Source organism: Protobothrops mucrosquamatus, unplaced genomic scaffold (genome assembly GCF_001527695.2).
Source record: "Protobothrops mucrosquamatus isolate PMUCROS unplaced genomic scaffold, P.Mucros_1.0 scaffold2, whole genome shotgun sequence".
Taxonomy (NCBI): domain Eukaryota; kingdom Metazoa; phylum Chordata; class Lepidosauria; order Squamata; family Viperidae; genus Protobothrops; species Protobothrops mucrosquamatus.
The window spans coordinates 2,031,320-2,051,319 of record NW_015386389.1 but is presented as its reverse complement, the minus strand read 5'-3'; the positions used below and the strand labels follow the sequence as shown (position 1 = coordinate 2,051,319).

The following is a 20,000-nucleotide window of genomic DNA, read 5'->3' as shown; positions in this document are numbered from 1 at the left end:
ACAAATCGGCTGATTTCTCTCTCAGCAACAATTATAGATTTGTGGAATGGCACCACTGTAGCAAAGCAAGAGCACCATCAAGATCCACTGGCAATAAGTTCTGGATAGCGTTCAGACATGAAAGACCAGAGATGTTTGATTCATGGGATCCTTCTCCCTGAGGCACATGAGAAGAGGCCTTCTTCCCTCCCTTGGGTTGCTGCCTGGACTGCTGCCTCTTCAGCCTGGATCTAATCCGTGAGGAAAAGGCCAGAGCGGTTCAAGGCAAGGCAAGAATCTATGATGAACTGACAACATGACTGCAGGCACCCCCACTCCCTACTGATGCAGTTAGTCCTTGACTTACAACACTTCATTTAGTGACCATTTGAAGTTAGAATAGCACTGAAAAAAAAGTGATTTATAACCAGTTTTCACACTGGTGACCATTGCAGGAACCCCACGGTCACAGATCAAAATTCAGACGCTTGGCAATTGACTCATATTTATGATGGTTGTGGCATCCTTGGTGGCCTTCTGACAAGCAAAGTCAATGGGGAGGGGAAGCCAGATTTTACTTATCAACCATGTTACTAACTTAACATCTGCACCGATTCACTTAGTGACTGTGGCAAGAAAGGTCATAAAACGGGGCAAAACCCGGTGGACAACTCTCTCGCCTAGCGACAGAAATGCTGAACTCAATTGTGGTTGTAAGTCGAGAACTACCTTACACATGACAACAGCAGGTGTGATAAAATCAGAGAAAGATCGGACTGCCACTCTCGGTTGCACACAGGGTAGCGACCCCAAAGGACTCCCTCCATGTTTTTTGCCTGGAGCCCCTCTTACCTGGATGTGCTTGCCTCATGTGGTAGGTCACCGGATACGGGTGGGACTCCCCACACAATTCACATATGGTGTCTTTCTCTGGACGTTCCCCGGCAAGCTGAGCCATTTCCCCAAAGAGATTTCCCCTCGGTCTCGCCTCAGCCTTCTCTTTCTTCTTCTTTTCCTTTTTGGACTTTTTGCTCTCTTTCTCGTTTTCTTTCTTCTTCAACACCGCACAGGATCCGGGGCTTGGGAAGATCATGTTCTGGGATGCTGCCTTGATGGTTGCCAGAGAAATGTCTTCCCAAAAAGCGACCAGGTGCTGCAGCGTTAACGGCAAAGGGGACTTGGCCTTCAGCGGGTGGTGGCCGGAGCTATCGAAGGGAGCCGCTTCCGACTTCCCGTCCTCGCAGCGTTCGTGAAGAGGCGGCTCTTTCAGCATCGACAAGACTTTGTTCTTATTGATGCTCCCCATTTTGGAGATGTCAGGCCCGTGAGGAGCTATGTTGAACATGTTGAGCGCTGAGGATATTTCCAGGGAGTGACGGTTCTTCAGCTTGGTTTCTTTCTCTTCGGCCGGCGCCTGGCTGAGATTGCTCCGGATGGGCGCGTGCTCTTTGGAAAGCTCAGGGTTGAACTTCAGAAATGAGGAGCAGGCCATTGCGTCGTGGACGATGCCTTCGTGCCACAGGAAGGATGCAAAGACAGTCCTGGCACATTCGGCCACCGAAGGAGACATGGCTGGTTTGGCTGGCTCTACCGACCGGGCTCCTTCCCCTTTAAACAGGCAAACCGATCTCTCCTTTTTGGGCCTGGTATGCCTGTTGGCGCATTTCCGGCCCGCTTTGGGAGAAGCCCTCGTGTCCTGTTCCTCTCTCAGAGGAGCCTTCCCTATGCTGAAGTGGACTTTGTTCAAGCCCTCCTCCAGGCTGCTACAGTCAGAACTATCCTCACATATAGTGTTGGTGACGCTGCTCGTTTTCAACGTGCTGGACGTGCAGACCTCGACAACTTCGCTGTGGAGGTTTTCTTGAACCACATGAGGAGAAGGGGCTCTGTTTTCTGTGTCAGTCCCAGATCTTCCTTCCTTGGGTGCAATTTTGGGCTTAGGCGAAGTGGATCTTCCCCGTATGGGCTCGGTGAGAGGAACCTTCTTTTTGCGAAGAGTATCCGGGTCCAGTGTGTAAGAGTCCGATTTAGACCGCTCCCGAGGAGGGTCGAGCTTCGTCTTCACCGGGGTTGAGGGTTTCTGAGGAAGAGGCTTCTCGTGAGGAGATGACGACCGCCGAGAACCAGCGCCAGATGTGCAGGATTTCCCCGATGGGGATGTCTTTGGCGAAGGGGCCCGAGTTCCTGGGCCTGGGGATTCTGCCCGAAGGGAAGGAACCGTCCTCCCTTCAGATCTTAAGGTCTGAAGAGTGTTGTGATTGGGCGACAATGATCTGCTGTGGGAATCAGACCTCAGCTTGGCAGTGTCGGATTTCAGCATCAGAGACTCGCTGGCAGACAGGCTCTCTGTGTTTCTAGGCTTCTTCTGTTCGGCCACGGCGTGACTCCAATGCCCATCTGCTTTAGGGGTCCTGCTTTCCCCCCGGTATTTTAAGGCCACGTCCGCCTTCCCTGCTGGAGAAACTGATCTAGCAGCTGCAGTAAAATTTACACCTGTACAATAAATGTTATAATTGGGTTAAAAAGGAAAGATTAATAAGATAAGCCTTACCGCGTTGACCTGTCATATAAATTCATTTCTCGCTGTTCTCAGGCCACCAGAAAACTAATACAACCGCTAAAGAAAAGTTTCCAGTACTATAGGGAAGAGAGAAAAGTGTGACTAAAACAGTCTTATAGTCAGAGCCCAAAGATAAGTGAAACTCAGTTATGCAAATTTGAAGCTTCTGTCCCTCAAAGCTGCTTCTTAGCACCAGTAACTGTTCCAGAATTACATGGTGACAGAGGAGATCATAGCAATAGGATTATGAAATCAAGGGCGGGGGAGCAAATCCCTTTGTATTTGCAAGAGACCCATCTGGATCTAGGAAACCCCTGATGACCAGCGGTCAGCCTACTCACATCTTAGCAACACAGGCTACCCACTCCAGGGCAGGAAAGGGAAGTGTTCTTCTCTCAAGTCAGGATGAACCCAGTTATGGTCAAGAAGTGGGGGTGGCTTCTTATAACAGGGACCCCACTGTGCATATTGGGAGGAGCCAAGAGAAAGGATGTTTGTCTGGAACCAGGCTTCAGGTCTCCGATATGGGTTCTCTTGGTTCCCTGGCTTTGCTGTTTCAGAGAATCTGACCCAGAGAATTGAGGATACTTGCAGAACAATTGAGAGAGAAAAAAGTGGGGGTTTAAGAAAATGGCTCGGCTGGAAGCTCCACAGATCTTTCAGCTTACTTTGCAATCCAAAGCAGGATCACTTTTTGAGGAATCAGATAAAAACGTTCAATAGGGTTCAGCACAAAGTTAAAAGTCTATGGAGCTTCTCATTCATCCAGTCATGTTTGTTCCTAAGGTGCTTTTATTTTAAAGGCTACTGGGCTGTCTGATTTTATTTTAAGAAGTTTCGCTTCTCATCCGAGAAGCTTCTTCAGTTCTAACTTCTTGAATGAGAAGCAAAAGGTCTTAAAGAAAAATCAGAAAGTCCACTTGCCTTTAAAATAAAGCACCTTGGGGGAATATAGCTAAAAGATGTCTATATGCATATTTTAATAAACACAAGAAATACAAGGTTCTGAAAAGATAAAAACAATCATTTCAAGACTTTAGGAAGCATTTCTTGTACATTCAGTAGTGACCTATGTAATATATCATATCAAAGTAGGAATTGCTGAAAAGATTTACAAGAGTTATGCTATTCAGTGCCGATATTATTAAGCGGTTCTTAACTTGTTAAAGATGACTTTGTTGCCAGTCATCCACGGTCAAAATGATTTGCAGATAGGATACTGTCCCATTTAAAATTAAAATTAAAGGAAGCATGTTATCAAATAGGGAAAGACAGTTGTATATTGGACCCTATCCTGTTCAGCAGCTGTACTGAACAATTAAATCAGACTGAAAAGATTAGAGATTGCCTCGGATCCATTTGGAGTGAAAGGCTAAGAGGACATAGCAACCCATTCAGAATCTTATCATGCCCATTCAAGGTGGGACACAACTAGACAAGAAGTGTTCGTTCACATCCTTTGGATTTGCACCGATGCGCTGCCTATTGTGTTTGGGCACTAAACTCGCAGAGCCCGTGCTGCTGCTTGTGGGGGAAACCTCTCCTTTACAGCAGAAGCGACAGTCTGACATTTCAGCCAAGCCACTCTCAGCCTAACACAGAAGCATTTTTGGAGCTGAATGGAATGAGATGGACTGGCAGGAAAGCCCCTCGTGTCCCAGCACAGAGTAGCCCTCTCCACGCAAGCGGTCTCCAGCGGCATGCATACCCACCCTTGAGCTTGTATGAGAGAGATGAGAGAGCGGAGGAGGCAGGCACGGGAGCATCACTACTTTGGTCAATGCGCTCACGACAAGCAAGGCCGCGGGGTGGAGTTTCTAGAGGGAAAGACAGTGGCACAGAAGGAGCACAGATTGAATGGGGGGGAAAAAAAGCCAAGATAAAACTAGCAAAGCAAGCAAACCCAGAGCTGGGACAAAAATCCAACACACTTTCAACCACTGTTCATGAGCTGTTCTAGAGGTCTCAAGCAATAAATCTAGGGTTTTTTGTTTTTTTTTCAACAGGGCATTATGGAAAACCTAGCCAGATTCTTAAGAGGAACAGCAAATATTTCAGGAAACTTTAGCAATGGCTCAGCGCCTAATGCAGACTTTTGCACTATTTTCCCTGAGTCTCTTTATTGGTCGGCTCTCGGAAAGACCATGTATCCCAGCATCCTTCTGAATATTTTGGGTCTTGTCTTTAGGTACTAGGAGTGCTGTTGTCTTACGGAGTAAGAAAAAAAAAATTAAACATGCAAAGCGTTAATCATGTATGACAATCACCTGCTCTTTTGAAAGTAAGGCCAGCTGCTTTGGTACATTTGTCTTTTAGAGCCTTCCAGGTCAGTCCTGCTCTCTGTGAACCCAGACCAGGGGTCGGCAACCTTAAACACTCAAAGAGCCACTTGGACCCCCACAGAAAAGAAAACACTGGGAGCTGCAAAACTCACTGGGCATAGGGGGGGCTTGATTGAAGAGTTTAATTAAAAAGAAATAGAGGCTGCTGTGCATGAGTTCTCTCTCTCTCTCTCTCTCTCTCTCTCTCTCTCTCTCTCTCTCTCCCCTTCCCTCTCTCTTTCCCTCCCTCTCTCTCTCTGTCCCTCTCTTCGATCTTCTGCTCACCTGGCAAGCTGGCTTCACGCTGTTCTCTGACAAGCTGACACATATTCTTATTGGGCTGGGTCTCTCCTGCCCTTGGTCTTCCAGTCCTCTCCCCCCATTAAGTAAGTGAGAGAGAGAGAGAGAGAGAGAGGGAGAGAGGGAGGGAGGGAGAAGGAGAGAGGAGAGGGAAGGAGAGAGGGAGAGAGGGAGGGAGAGAAAGAGGGAGAGAAAGAAAGAGGTAGGGAGAGAGAGAGGAAAAGAGGGAGAAAGAGAAAAAGAGAGAGGGAGAAGGGGAGGGAGGGAGGGAAAGAGAGAGAGAGAGGGAGAGAGAGAAAGAGAGGGAGAGAGAAAAAGAGAGAGGGAGAAGGGGAGGGAGGGAGGGAAGAGAGAGAGGGGGGGAGAGGGAGAGGGAGAGGGAGGGAGAGAAAGAAAAAGAGAGAGAGAGGAAGAGAAAGAGAGGGAGAGAGAGAGAGAGAAAAAGAGGGAGAGAGGGAGAGAGGGAGAAGGGGAGGGAGGGAGGAGAGGGAGAGAGAGAGAGAGAGAGAGAGAGAGAGAGAGAGAGAGAAGGGAAACGCAAGTGCCTCTCTCTGTCTCTGTCTCTCTCTGCAAATGGCGGAGGAGGCTGGGAGCCGCAGGAGAAGGCTCAAAGAGCCACATGCAGCTCCAGAGCTACGGGTTGCCGACCCGTGACCCAGAGAAAGAGAAAGAGCGCCTCCAGAAACAGAAAGCCCATCTCTGCTAAGCGAGGAACGGAACAAGCAAGGGAACTAAAACTTGGTCCTTTCCACGAGAGATTCCGGTGACCCTTCTATATCTTCCCAAACATTTTCTAAGTTCTTCTATGTTTGCCTAAACCACAACCTTCTGCTGATCAGGTAGGTAGCCGGTCTTACTTGCACAAATGTCAAAATACGAAAGAAAGAACTCCTGCTGAGTCCTCCAGCAGCTAGTCTGTACTCTGTACAGCTGGTCCTTGTCTTTTTAACAAGGAGCTCTAAATCACTTCTCGTGTGCTTTTGTGGTCCCCTCAGATCCCACGCTAATTTGTGTGAGTGGGAAGTGCTATAAAGAGAAGCAAAGCCACCTTAGAGTCAACTAGGCGATTCTCTAGTTAAGCTTGACTCAGGGCGTGCATACAATAGGGCAGGGGTAGGCAACCTTGGCTCTTTTATGACGCGTGGACTTCAACTCCCAGAATTCCTGAGCCAGCATGGCTCAGCTTGGAAACCTCTCCCTTTCCCCTCAGCATGGCTGGCTCAGGAATTCTGGGAGTTGAAGTCCACCAGTCATAAAAGAGGCAAGGTTGCCTACCCCTGCAATAGGGACTTCTCAATCAGAGCCACTGTGAGTACAAAGTCTTACTTTACAATACAGGTAGTCCTTGACTTATGACCACAATGGAGCCCAAAATTTCTGTTGCTGAGCGAGACAGTTGCTAAATGGGTTTTGCTCCATTTTACGATCTTTCTTACCACAGCTGTTCAGGGAATCACTGCAGTTGTTCAGTTCGTAGCACTGTTGCTCATTAAATCTGGCTTCCCCACTGACTGATTTGTTTGTCTGAAAGTCGCAAAAGGGGATCACATGACCCCAGGATGCAGCAACCATCGTAAGCACTTGTCAGTTGCCGAACAGCCGAATTGTGATCGTGTTACCACGATCTGCAAGGCTGCAATGATCCTAAGTGTGAAGTCACTTTTTCCAGTGCCACTGTAACTTTGAACAGTCACTAAATGAATGGTTGTAAGTCAAGGACTATCTGTACTTAGATATCCCTATAGTGTAAAGTATATGGATGGGTGAAAAGGGGAAGATGGAACATGCTTTCTCTAAAGAAGGGATTAGATCTAGAGTGAGAATAAAGAGTAAAACTGTAAATACATGATACCCTTTCTCAAACATTAATCCAGATAAACACATGGGATTTCCTTACACATATTGTAAACCTATATAGCAGGGGGTGTCAAACTCGCAACGTCATGTGACGCATCATGACGTATCGTGGTTTCGCCATGGCGCATCTGGCCCGTGGGCCGGCAGTTTGACACCCTGCTATATAGGAAGAGCTAGACCAGGGGTAGGCAACCTTGGCTCTTTTATGACTCGTGGACTTCAACTCCCAGAATTCCTGAGCCAGCATGGCTCAGCTTGGAAACCTCTCCCTTTCCCCTCAGCATGGCTGGCTCAGGAATTCTGGGAGTTGAAGTCCACGAGTCATAAAAGAGCCAAGGTTGCCTACCCCTGAGCTAGACTGTCACCAGACAAAGTTCCTACTACAGAAGACAAAATGCTACTGTCCTTTCGACGATACTCTCTTCCCCTAAAGTGCTCAACAAGCTCGTGGCAAATCTACCAGGAATATTCAAAGTGTATTTAAGTGCTGGTGTTGCATTTTCTCCCAGTTGAAGTGAGAGTGGAAAGATTTTCTTAGCTAAACGAGGGATTTCTGTGCTTCCCCTGATCCCATTCATTTTCAGCCAAGTTTGTAAAAGCCGTCTCTTTTTAGAGAACCACACACAAAGACATTATTTACACATATCTTGCAGTGTAAATATCTTGCAGCATATCTTTTGGCCGTGCAAGAAGGCAGGGAGTTTGATTTGCTTGTCAAAGCAGTGGAGAGGGATATTTTTTTTCCACAAGTTTTGTAAGCATGGGAATTATTTCCTTCACGCTCCCATTAGACGTCTTCCAAGCTACGACCGTTCCTTGCAATGTGATCAACAATTTGGCTATTGCATGAGCTATCCATCACTCAGACTGAATGCTCCCATCAATGTAACAGTTCACAAAAATAAGTGAATATAAGTTATAAGTTATATAAGTTTGAGGGCCAAAGGTAAAGAAGAGGTAAAGAAGAAACAGGGGGTAAGATCTCTTAAGCTGAAATGTTTTTCTTTGAAGATCTATTCTGACTTAAAGCTGTCTCTTGTCACATTCGTGTGTGAAATCTCCATGAGATTCAGATCAACAGACAGCATGAATCAGACTTTGCATTTGGAAACTCAAATTAAATTTTTCTAACACTGAATTGCTTTTTATCCATAAACAGTCACAACATTCTTGGTAGCTTATCTGGATGGCATCACAAGTGGTCTGTGATCTTGGGAGTTATTCTAGTCTAAATCTTAATATCATGGCCTCAGGCAGGAAGGAGGACTATCATCACCCAATATTTTAAGAAGATATAGCACTGGAAAGGTAAGGAAGTATCCCTAACACTGAAATTCTACGTGCTGTCATGTCATTTTCTGTTACAAATGAATAGTTGACGTTATAGTTCAATTTCATCTCCTCCACTAGCTCTATCTAATAAAAGAGAATTGAGCACAGACCTGAAGATATTCAAAGTTTCTACTTCAGATCTGCACAAGTTTTCAGATACACAATAATTTAAATCCATTGCCGTGTCTGTTGTATATTAAGAAGAGGAACAACTATCCTTTCCAAATAAATCTTTTAAAGAGAAGAGGGAAAATAATAATATTCTGCTCTGGGCATTGATGAAAATTTCAGGCAGATTGTTCTCATGCACCTGTAAACAACAAAATCAAGTCTATACCAAGGTAATCAGTAGTGTCTTTGATTCCCAAAAATGTTAGCTGGCTTATTAATTGCACATGTACTATTATTTTGGGGGCTGAGGGTTATTTTTAAATTATCCACTGAGGAATCCAAAGACCCAAACTTAAAGACTCCTGTCATATCCCTCTGATGAAGCCAAGGCAGGTGGAAAGGATCCACACAGCTAAACATGATCCTCTACTTTCTCTTATTTGTGGATTCTCTCTTTTGTGTTATCACTCCGAAGATGCTTCCTGAGATTTATTTCCACCAAGTGGAGTTGGCCAACATCTTTAGAAATAATGGGTGGCAAGCAGTAAACTTGGGAATTCTATGGCTCAAGAAAATTCTAACTACTCGGTCTCGACAGCTAGCCCAATGACACTTCTACTGATACGGTATCTGCAGATCCTTGAACTATATAGGGATGTCACCTGTGGTTTCCTTTTACTACTTCAACACCAGGAATAGATATGAGGAATAGTTTGGGAAGACGAATGTACACAGATCTGTGTGGACTGTGTAAACGGTCATGCTGTTCTCAAGGCTTAACACCATTGGTAAGCCGAAGTCTTTATTTCTGTAGCGTTTCTTATTTTGCAGCTTTTCTTTTGTCACCTTCAATGGGAGAAAGCTAGCCTGTTTCAGTATTGGCCAGGACAATCAAATTCCTGGTGCTCCCAATTAAAGATGAAAAGGCATCAAGAATTATACCACATATTCTGTTTACCGAGAAGATTAAGAACTCTTTGAAAGAAAGGCAAAGGCAAAAGTCAAAGTTTTAGTGTAGTCTTACTCTGAAGGACCAGGGCAGAATTCCTTTCTATTAAATAGAAAAACGATGAATTAATCCCGATAAGCTTAACAAGCAACTTTTATGGATCAATTCTCCACTTTTATGGAATTCTATTATGGAACAGAATGGAATACAAAAATAATATCAATATATTGGTCCAAATTTTCAACTTAATGAAAAAAAAGATCTTACATAATTGAGTGAAACTCCCACAATATTATGAAGAAATTAAGAAAAAAAAGTCAATTGGTCATAATCTTTGATATCAAAATATTGCCTTCATTCATCGATGCTTCAGTTTAAAACCACAGTTTAGTAATAACTGCAACAAATTCATACACCAAAAGTTCAAGATACAACAATACTTACGAGAAATTTCAACTGCTACGAATATTATCTGGTTTGAGAATTTTTTCACGGAATTAAACTCAGATTAATTTATTTTTTTACAAACACTTCTGTTAAGTATACTATTAACGTCACAGATCATAAACAAAAGGCCAGGGCGACAATCCGTACTAATTATAGGTAAACCTCACATTTGGTTTCCATGAGATGGGAAGTCAACACAGGGGTAAAGAAAGGTGATGGTGATAAACAGCTGATAGGCAACTGAGGCGGTGATAGCAAATGGTGCAGCTTCAAAACGGACAGATGAGGCAGGAAAGGCTGACAGACTTACTCTGAAGCTGTGGCTGAGGTTGCTGGAAGGGAAGGGACTGTCCAAACACAAATGGGCTGTGGATTAGGGAAGAGGGAGGATTTGCAGCTTGATCAAAGATGGAAGGAGCTGGGAGATTAGGCCGTGACTGAATGGAATTCAATAGGGCGCTCAGTTGGTCACCTGCAGTGGGCAAAACAGTTAGAACTACAACCTGTTACCTGCAAAATGGGCATAAAACGTTCATTTGAGACCAAGGAGGCCTACCGTGATCTGCCATCTTGTCATTAAGAACTAGCTTTTAACAAGGCCTAGCACAGGGGTAGGCAACACCTTGGCTCTTTTATGACTTGTGGACTTCAAGTCCCAGAATTCCTGAGCCAGCATGGCTCAGCTTGGAAACCTCTCCCTTTCCCCTCAGCGTGGCTGGCTCAGGAATTCTGGGAGTTGAAGTCCACCAGTCATAAAAGAGCCAAGGTTGCCTACCCCTGGCCTAGCGCAACAGGATGATGTAGTGATTAATAAATATTTGGTGGAATTATGAGCAATTCGACCCCATACTCTTTGCAAAACCAAAACATACAGAGATTACCAGAAGCGTGTTTCATAAAACATTTTCTCAACATTCTTCCTTTTATAAGTAAGGACAAGATTGTAGCCTGACCGTGAAATAAGCCCAAATCCTATGAGTTTCTGAACAAAGACTTTAGAATCAAAAACAAATAAATAGCCAATGGGGAGGAAGAAAAAATAAATAAATATAAATTCATTAGAATACATAAATGGTGGTTCCTATTCTGAAGGAATCCCCCAAGCTACCCAATTCCACCCTGCTCCATCTTATTAGGCTGCTGCCTTCCCTCCTGAAGGCTCCTAAACTGTCCCTGGAGAATATCTGGAGGAGGAAGAGGAGGGTAGGATGAACCTCCTATGCTATCGCCATATGTTATTACAGTGTTATGGTATGGCAATCGTGGTTTAATACTGACATTTCAGGCAGATCCCTGGGATATGCAAATGACAGAGAAAGCCACCCTTTTGTGCAGCTGAGGACCCTGAACAGCTGTGATCTGTTCCAAATGTATCATCAGCAGTATATATATTCTAATGACTTTCGTTTCTCCTCAGAAAATAAGATTTCCACAGACTATTGATCATTCTGAAGGCAGAGCGCCTTAAAAATCTGCCCCATTTGATTTCAAATAGGAAATATTTTGAACTTCCCTAAATGGACTCATTAAGAGTTCTCTACGTTTGCTAATATTAATTAACACTTTTTTAATATATATAAACAGTCCCTTTTTGGTAACAATTCCATGGATATGTATGTCTTTGGAGATTCTCAATTATCCAGATCATGGTTGTCCCAAAGTTGTTTTCCCCCCAAGAGGCAACTGGACTTTCGTCGTGTTTCCTTTGAAAACGTTTCATTTCTCATCCAAGAAGCTTCTTTAGTTCTGAAGAGCTGAAGTGCAAGAGACTTCTGAAGAATTGAAGAAGCTTCTTGGATGAGAAGCAAAACATTTTCAAAGAAAACACCAAGAAAGTCGAATTGTCTTTTTGGGGAAAAAAAACACCTTTGGGAACAATTCCATGGATAAAATCCGCAATCAGAATTAAATGTCAAGCAGGAAGCTATCAGTTCACCTACAGCAGGGGTAGGCAACCTTGGCTCTTTTATGACTCGTGGACTTCAACTCCCAGAATTCCTGAGCCAACATGGCTCAGCTTGGAAACCTCTCCCTTTCCCCTCAGCATGGCTGGCTCAGGAATTCTGGGAGTTGAAGTCCACCAGTCATAAAAGAGCCAAGGTTGCCTACCCCTGACCTACAGTAAGTCCTCTGAATTTTTATGTACCTATTTGTGACTTCATCTATTATACTAAATCGTTTTATTATTGGAAGAAAATGTAATTACTTTAATGCCGACTGGCATATTTTGCATATTTCTGCTAATACTCCTTTTTTGTTTCTTAATTTTCAATCCAATGTAAATTGAGTTTAAAAAGGGTTTCTGGAGGAGAGATATACAAATTGTCTTCATCTTGGTAAATGTTCATTATTATTCAAATCTTACTTCATCATGGGGAGATTCCTGATATGCCCCTTCTCTAGAAATACTTAAATGTACACTAAAGAAAATATTATGTCAACCCAATGGATAAAGAGACTTCTAATAACATTGCAATTCATCAAAATCACCTTTCCCTTTATAGATGGACGATAACCAAGCAATAATCTTGCAGATTCCATAAACCCCTTCCAGGGATCTCCCATCAACACCTAGGAAAAGATTACCTAATGAAAAATTATCTCCCTTTTAGAAGATCAATTATAAGAAGGTACTGAAATCACTGCCCTGCAGCCTATTTGTGAAATGACACCTCCTCCTGTAGGTTGAAGAAATGCTATCTGAATTATTAGGTGGATTAACTCAGCTATTTTCAAGAGAGGAATACCTGAAAGACACTAGGAATATCTTATTGGCTAGAAAAAATGAGAACCCTTCATAAAACCAGTTAGTATTCTGAAATCTCACTTGAATGGCTACATTTGACCACTATCACTTGGTGTGATCTAGGAAGAAGGAATTTAATCCAGGATAAGAATGATTAATGATTACTCCTGTGAAAACTACCCCTCCTTCGTTGCAATTCTGGATATTGTCAAGATGGAATTTTAGCCAAAGGCACTGATGATGTTGCCTAGTTTGGTAATGAAATGTCTGCAAGAAAACAACCAAGCTCAGAGAGCATCAAGAGGAAAGGACTATTCAATGCTGCTGTCTTTAGGAATCCACTCATCTGAAGGAAAATGTCCTTGCTCTAACTCAGTGGTTCTCAACCTATGGGTCGCGACCCCATTTGGGGTCGATCGACCATTTCATGGGGGTCGCCAAGCAAGGCTGTCCGCCATTTTTTTTCCCCTTTTCCGGCAGGTGCCTTACCTCCCTTGAGCTGGGCCAGCTGGTGGTCGTCCTGCTCCGTCTCTGCCGCTTGCCAGCTACGCCTCGGCCGGCGCAGGGGGCGGAACCATGCATGCGCGGCGCTCCCGGGCAGGGAAAGTCCTCGACTTACGACCGGTTGGGTAGTCCTCGACTTACGACCGGTTTAGTCCTCGACTTACGACCGGTTTAGTCCTCGACGTACGACCGGGTTAGTCCTCGACTTACGATCGGTTGGGGGTCGCGGCATTAAAAAGGTTGAGAACCACTGCCCTAACTGAAAAATTCCAACCGATAAGGAAATCAAGTATGCTAGTTTTGCCTCAAAACAGAAGTGGCTAATTTGGGAAGACATCAGCCACCGGTCTGCCTAACTTATCCAAACCCTCTCCCCATGCTGGGGAGGTATTGGAGAAGAACACATGAGTAAAATTAAGAAAGCTGGTTGGGTCTCTGAAAAGGCTCTGCAAAATCTATCTTCTTTTCCAAAAGACTTCTTGACTTTGAGGCCTGCACATCTGTATATCTTTGATCATCTAAAGCAGCAGTCCCCAACTGGGGACTGGTAGCAGCGGTGGTGGGGCGGGAGAGGGGATAGTTTCGCATGCGTGCCCGCTTGTGCAAAGGGAGCTTCGCACGCTTGCACGCTGTTTGCATGGACCGGTTCTCAACAGGCCTCAGCCTGGTACTAGGTTGAGGACCGGGGATTGGGGACCCCTGCAAATCACTGGTTCTTAGTCTTTAGCTTCACAGCCTTAGGGAGTATTACGGTATATATAATAATATATAACAGAGCAGTGGTCTTCAAACTTGGCAACTTTAAGACTTATGGACTTCAACTCCCAGAATTCCTCAGCCAGCCAAGTTTGAAGACCCCTGTATATAGAGTATTATATATAACAATATATAATAGAGTAACATATACCTATCACTTCGGTAGATTGAAATGTTCTTAGAAGCTGAGACCTTTCAAAGTTCAAGGAATGGATATTCTAGGTCCCATCTTTTTGCTGGACTAAAGGAGATGATAAGAAGAGGGCTGAATGTTCGCACCGTGAGGAATCAGAAACAGATTTCAACCGGATCTGCAAAATTACAGTTTGCCTATAAGGAGAGCCCAGGGAGGGGTATAAACTGATTTTTCAATAAGGGGTCCTCAGTGCAATGTGCCAGTTCTTCCTCCAAGAGTTTCTTGGGCAGCTATAATGATGGGATGAGGCTCATACCCTTCAAATGGCATGAAGCTGCATCTACTTTTCAGTATATTTAGGTGCAATAAGGCCAAGAATATACCTATCACCTGCTGAAAGGATTTTCATTTTTTCGGTGCCGTACAGATGCTCAAAACAAAAATTAGGTAAGAAAAAGAAATGAGTCAAGAAGACACATAACATTAATGGACACCCAGTGCAAAAATACCCTGGATAATTCCAGCAAAAAAATACAAATAAAAACCAGCTATTACGGATTAAGGTAATGGCAAGAAACATCTGCTTAAATATTTCCAGGAACGTGGACCATGAATTTTTGGTGTTTCTCTATTATACAGAAAATAGGAAAACATTTTAAAAATAAGCTTTTTTAATATTTTTGGTCTAAGTTCACAATGTCCAGCTATTCCTCCAAAGCAGTAACACCGGATTTAAAGAAGAAGAAAAAACCCGGCTAGCATAGCATGCACCAGAAGATAAAATTTCTAGCTATAGAAAAATTACATTTATGCTCCAGCAAACATTCTACTCATTTCACCTTTACTCGTTTTAAATTCTGTGCTCTCAAGCTATACACTACATTCATGGGCACTGATATATGCTACTTTGATTTTATAAATCTAGTTACTAAAAATGGCCTCCAGCAGAGGTCCCCAACCTTTTGGGCACCAGGGACCGGTTACACAGAGAGAGGTTCTTCCGCGGACCAGAGGGGGTGTGGTTTTGTGTGCTGCCTGCATCCCGCGGATGGGGCTTTGCCTGTTTGTGCGGTCCGGTTGCTGGCATGCCATGGCCCGGTACCGGTACACGGAGCGGGGGTTGGGGACCCCTTTGGCCTAAAGTACGTCAATACCATCAGTCACTAAGAATTAACCTTCTCTTCTGGAAAAAACTGGAAGAAGCTTTTTTTAACTTAATTTTCATTACAAAACAGTGAAACACCCGGGTCATGCCTTAAAATGCCCCCTTTTGCCAGACTCTTCCTGAACTGGCAGAACAGATACCACAGGCCTTGGAGCTCTGGAATTTTGGTACTCAAAGTCAGCAGCTCAGGGAAGAGCCATCCACAAGTGCAGAGAGGGAGGTTTGCCTCTTCCACGCAAAAGTATTTTCCCCAGAAATCATAATCCATCAGTCGTGGATTGGGAACGCTTCCCATTCATCTCATAGGACAGATGGACAGTGCAAACTTTTAACAAATAAACAAACAAACAAACAAATAAATAAATAATTTCACACCTAGCAAATGTCTCGAGAGGGAAAATGTTCAAATGTTCAGATTTTTCAGAAACAATTTAGGCTGGGAAGAAGAAGAAGAATCTGTCGAATGAACTGAATTTTAAACGTATGGTCTTTGTTTATGGTTGCGATGTTTTATATGGCATTTTCGTTGAATGACTGTTAGGTCGCCTAGCATCGCTTCAGTGAGATGGACAGCATAGAAGTTAAATAAATAAATAAATAAATAAATAAATAAATAAATAGATAAATAGATAAATAAATAATAGGTAAATAAATAAGTAAATAAAAAAAATGCTCAGTGTTTTAGATGATTTTCCTGTTAAGACTCCTCCAAGAAAGAAGAAAGAGTGCTCTTCTGCTTTGATTTAGCCATTGGAGTCAAGACTGACTGACTATCTATCTATCTATCTATCTATCTATCTATCTATCTATCTATCTATCTATCTATCTATCTATCTATCTATCTATCTATCTATCTATCTATCTATCTAATCTGTTTCTATCATCTATCTATCTATCTATCTAATATGTCTGTCTATCTCTCTCTCTCTCTATCTATCTATCTATCTATCTATCTAATGTTTCTATCTATCTATCTATCTAATCTGTTTCTATCATATCTATCTATCTATCTATCTATCTATCTATCTATCTATCTATCTATCTATCTATCTATCTATCTAATCTATCTATCTATCTATCTATCTATCTATCTATCTATCTATCTATCTATCTATCTATCTATCTATCTATCTAACATCTGTCTGTCTGTCTGTCTGTCTGCCTGCCTGCCTGCCTGCCTACCTACCTACCTACCTACCTACCTACCTACCTATCTATCTAATCTGTTTCTATCATATCTATCTATCTATCTATCTATCTATCTATCTATCTATCTATCTATCTATCTATCTATCTAATCTCTGTATCTATCTATCTATCTACCTATCTCTATCCATCCATCTATCTATCTAATCTGTTTCTATCATCTAACAATCTATCTATCTAATATCTGTGTCTATCTATCTATCTAACATCTGTCTGTCTGTCTGTCTGTCTGTCTGTCTGTCTGTCTGTCTGTTGGTCTGTCTACCTACCTACCTATCTATCTAATCTGTTTCTATCATATCTATCTATCTATCTATCTATCTATCTATCTATCTATCTATCTATCTATCTATCTATCTATCTATCTATCTATCTATCTATCTATCTATCTATCTAATATCTGTCCGCCTGTCTACCTACATACCTATCTATCCTTAGACTAGATACCTTCCAGTTAAGCTCAGTTCCTAGTAACTGATGGACACATTCAGGTAATTTTCAGCACAATGTTCCAGAAGTGGCTTATTTCTAGTTCTAACCTACAGCCCTGACTTCTCCTGTTAATCTTCCATCCGAATACTAACCAGTTCCAGTGCTGCTCAACTTTCAGGATCAACCATGGCCAGCTAGAGATGTGACCTAGCTAGAGTCACTGCCATCATCATCATCCTCACACATTCCTCACACACTTTAAAAAAAAACACCCAGAGTATATTAATGCAGCCACAAGTACACAAGAAAGACATTTGCTAGTCAAAGTAGGCACAAAGGAATATGTCTTGGGGCAGGGTTTACCTTTGTGGTTACCAAGTCCATAATCAAATCCTTGCTCGTTACTGCAGCTTGTCCCTCTGTGGAAAGTTTGCAGCGAGAAGGGGCTCGGTGGAGGAGTCTGGCCGTTCTGATCAACAAGCACTTGCTCTGTTTAAACAAACAAACAAAACAAAATTAAGCCGGAAAAAAGAAGAAAAATAAAACCCGAAGCCTGATTTAGATCGAACCGATCCTACTGTCAGCAGGGAATGCTAGCATCAAAGGAAACATGTAATAATACTTTATACAATGCAATAATACTTTATTTTTTGGCCAAGTGCGATTAGATACACAAGGGATTTGTCTCCGGTTCAGAAGCATTCAGTGCACATGCAAAGCAATAGAGTAATAATAATCATAATAATGATACCAATAAGAGGGAGTGAGATTTTTGCCCTGCTAGGATATCAAAAGCCACACTGGTGCTCCAAGGGTCTGCAGGACACCCGAGGAAGGAACATCTCCTAGGCATGATATAGGAAATGACATCAGCAGTCTAAGTCTCTTCTCCCCAAGACGGCAGTTGATTCTGGGATTTCTGGCTAATCCCTTTGACACATCCCTGACCAAAGGCAGACTGCACCAGGGGCAAAGGACCCACATCTCAGCAACTGTGCAGCAGAGGATGCTCTACTAGTCTATGTTTCCTTTCCCCTCCTTCCTTTCCCTTCTCCTTCCTTCCCTTCCATTTCCCCTCCTTCCCATCCCTTTCACCTCCTTCCTTCCCTTCTCCTTCCCCTCCTTCCCTTCCCTTCCCCCTCCTTCCCTTCCCTTTCNCCCCCTCCTTCCCTTCCCTTTTCCTCCTTCCCTTCCCCCTCCTTCCCTTCCCTTCCCCCTCCTTCCCTTTCCCCTTCTCTTCCCTTCTCTTGAAACTGAGCTGTCATTCAGGCCTAAATTCAAGTCCTCTTTCGCTGGCTGTTTCCCCAAACCGTAGTGCTCCTATGGAAGGTGTGGGAATGTATTCTGAAATCATTTCAGTACCTCAGGTAGTCCTCGACTTACGACCCCAAACTTTCTGTTGCTAAGCGAGGCAGTTTTTCAGTTGAGTTTTACCCCATTTTACGGCCTTTCCTGCCCCAGCTGTTAAGGGAATGGCTGCAGCTGTGAAACGAGTAAGCCGGTTGCGAAGTGAATCTGGCTTCCCCATTGACTTTGCCAGGCAGCAGGTCGCAAACGGTGATCACGTGACCTCGGGACACAGCAATGGTCATAAATAGGAGCCAGCTGCCAAGTGTCGGAATGTGGATCGCGTGACCCTGGGGCAGGGGTAGGCAACCTTGGCTCTTCTTTTATGACTGGTGGACTTCAACTCCCAGAATTCCTGAGCCAGCCATGCTGAGGGGAAAGGGAGAGGTTTCCATGCTGAGCCATGCTGGCTCAGGAATTCTGGGAGTTGAAGTCCACGAGTCATGAAGGGGCCTAGGCCTAGGCCAGAAGTAGGCAACCTTGGCTCTTTTATGACTCGTGGACTTCAACTCCCAGAATTCCTGAGCCAGCCATGCTGAGGAGAAAGGGAGAGGTTTCCATGCTGAGCCATGCTGGCTCAGGAATTCTGGGAGTTGAAGTCCACAAGTCATAAAAGAGCCCAGGTTGCCTACCCCTGCCCTGGGGGATGCTGCCAACGGTCGCAAGCGTGAAAAACGGCCTTACGTCACCCTTTTTTCCACTGCTGTTGTAATTTGAGCCTTTGAGCGTTTGAATGGCTGTTAAGTGGAGGACTGGCCTGTAATGCTACACACATGCACGTGTGTGTGCCACCCACCAACATACACCCCCTCACCCCACCGCACACACAGGGCCTTCTTGTGATAAAATAGGTCATGGTCCTCTGGGGATTGTGTGCTTAGCTCTACGGCCCTCGAAAGAGACAGCTTCGCAAAAAAAAAAAAATATGGGGGCACTTGCCATCTTCGTGACGGAGATACTGGTTCCCGCCTCTGTCTCTAGCCAAAGACCAGGCCTCCCCTTCGTCACTTTCACAAAACTCAACCATGCTGTTCTTGTCCATCCGCACCCAGGTCCCTTCAGAATTGGTCACCTGGTGTGCACAGACATAGGAAGAAGGTCAGATTTAATTGGCTTTTTGCTCCTGATCGTGAGAGGCAGCAACACAACGATTCCTCATATGAAAAAAAAATATGAAGTCTTATTTTCTGGTCAGAGAAAAGCAGCACCCACATCTCATCTCAGTTCCATTTTTTCAAAGAATAAAGAAGAATAAAAGAAAATGGCATGCGTTTTATAGAAAGCTTGAGATCAGGGCTTCGAACAGATGACGCCCAAGTCAGCTCAGAAGACGAAAAAGAAGAATCGGGTAATTTAAGGAAAGCGCTGTGGCAGTTTCTGATTTCATTTCATTTCATTTGTGAAAGCTTGAAACAGAGAAAAGACTGAAAAAAAAGGATCCCACATTCACAAAGCGCTATTATATCCTGGATGCTCTTTGGAGGAGAAAAAAAAAATAGCATGACACACTACACCCTCAAGCCCGTTGGAAGAGAAGAGGACCAAAGCATGCAAAAGTTGCACCAATTCCAAGAAGTCAGATAGATAATTTTTGTGGCACCCCAACAATAATTCGTTAGCAAAGTTTGCAAGAGAACTACTTGCTGTTTTTTTTTTCCATTATGAATTAACTCTATTCTAAAAAGAAATGTCTGAGAAAAACAGCAGCTGAATTAATGGGGTGGGGGGGGAGTGGGGATGACAAAACTCTACAAAAGTTAACCCTTGGCAACCCGGGAAAGGAAAAGCAACAAGGCTGAGAAAGAGAGCAGTTTTTGCTTAAGGACATCTGATTTGCAAGCCAGTATCTATG

At 43.7% G+C, this 20,000-nt stretch overlaps 1 protein-coding gene across 1 annotated transcript in view; it reads right to left on the bottom strand.

Moving 5' to 3' along the window:
* The window catches only part of MYCBP2 (MYC binding protein 2), a 145,303-nt gene that overhangs the window by 33,364 nt on the left and 91,939 nt on the right, over nucleotides 1-20,000 (bottom strand). Inside the window, 5 exon segments of the mRNA XM_029287366.1 lie at nucleotides 832-2,472; nucleotides 4,252-4,356; nucleotides 10,167-10,328; nucleotides 17,165-17,290; nucleotides 19,088-19,220. Coding sequence (XP_029143199.1) covers nucleotides 832-2,472; nucleotides 4,252-4,356; nucleotides 10,167-10,328; nucleotides 17,165-17,290; nucleotides 19,088-19,220 — 2,167 coding nt within the window.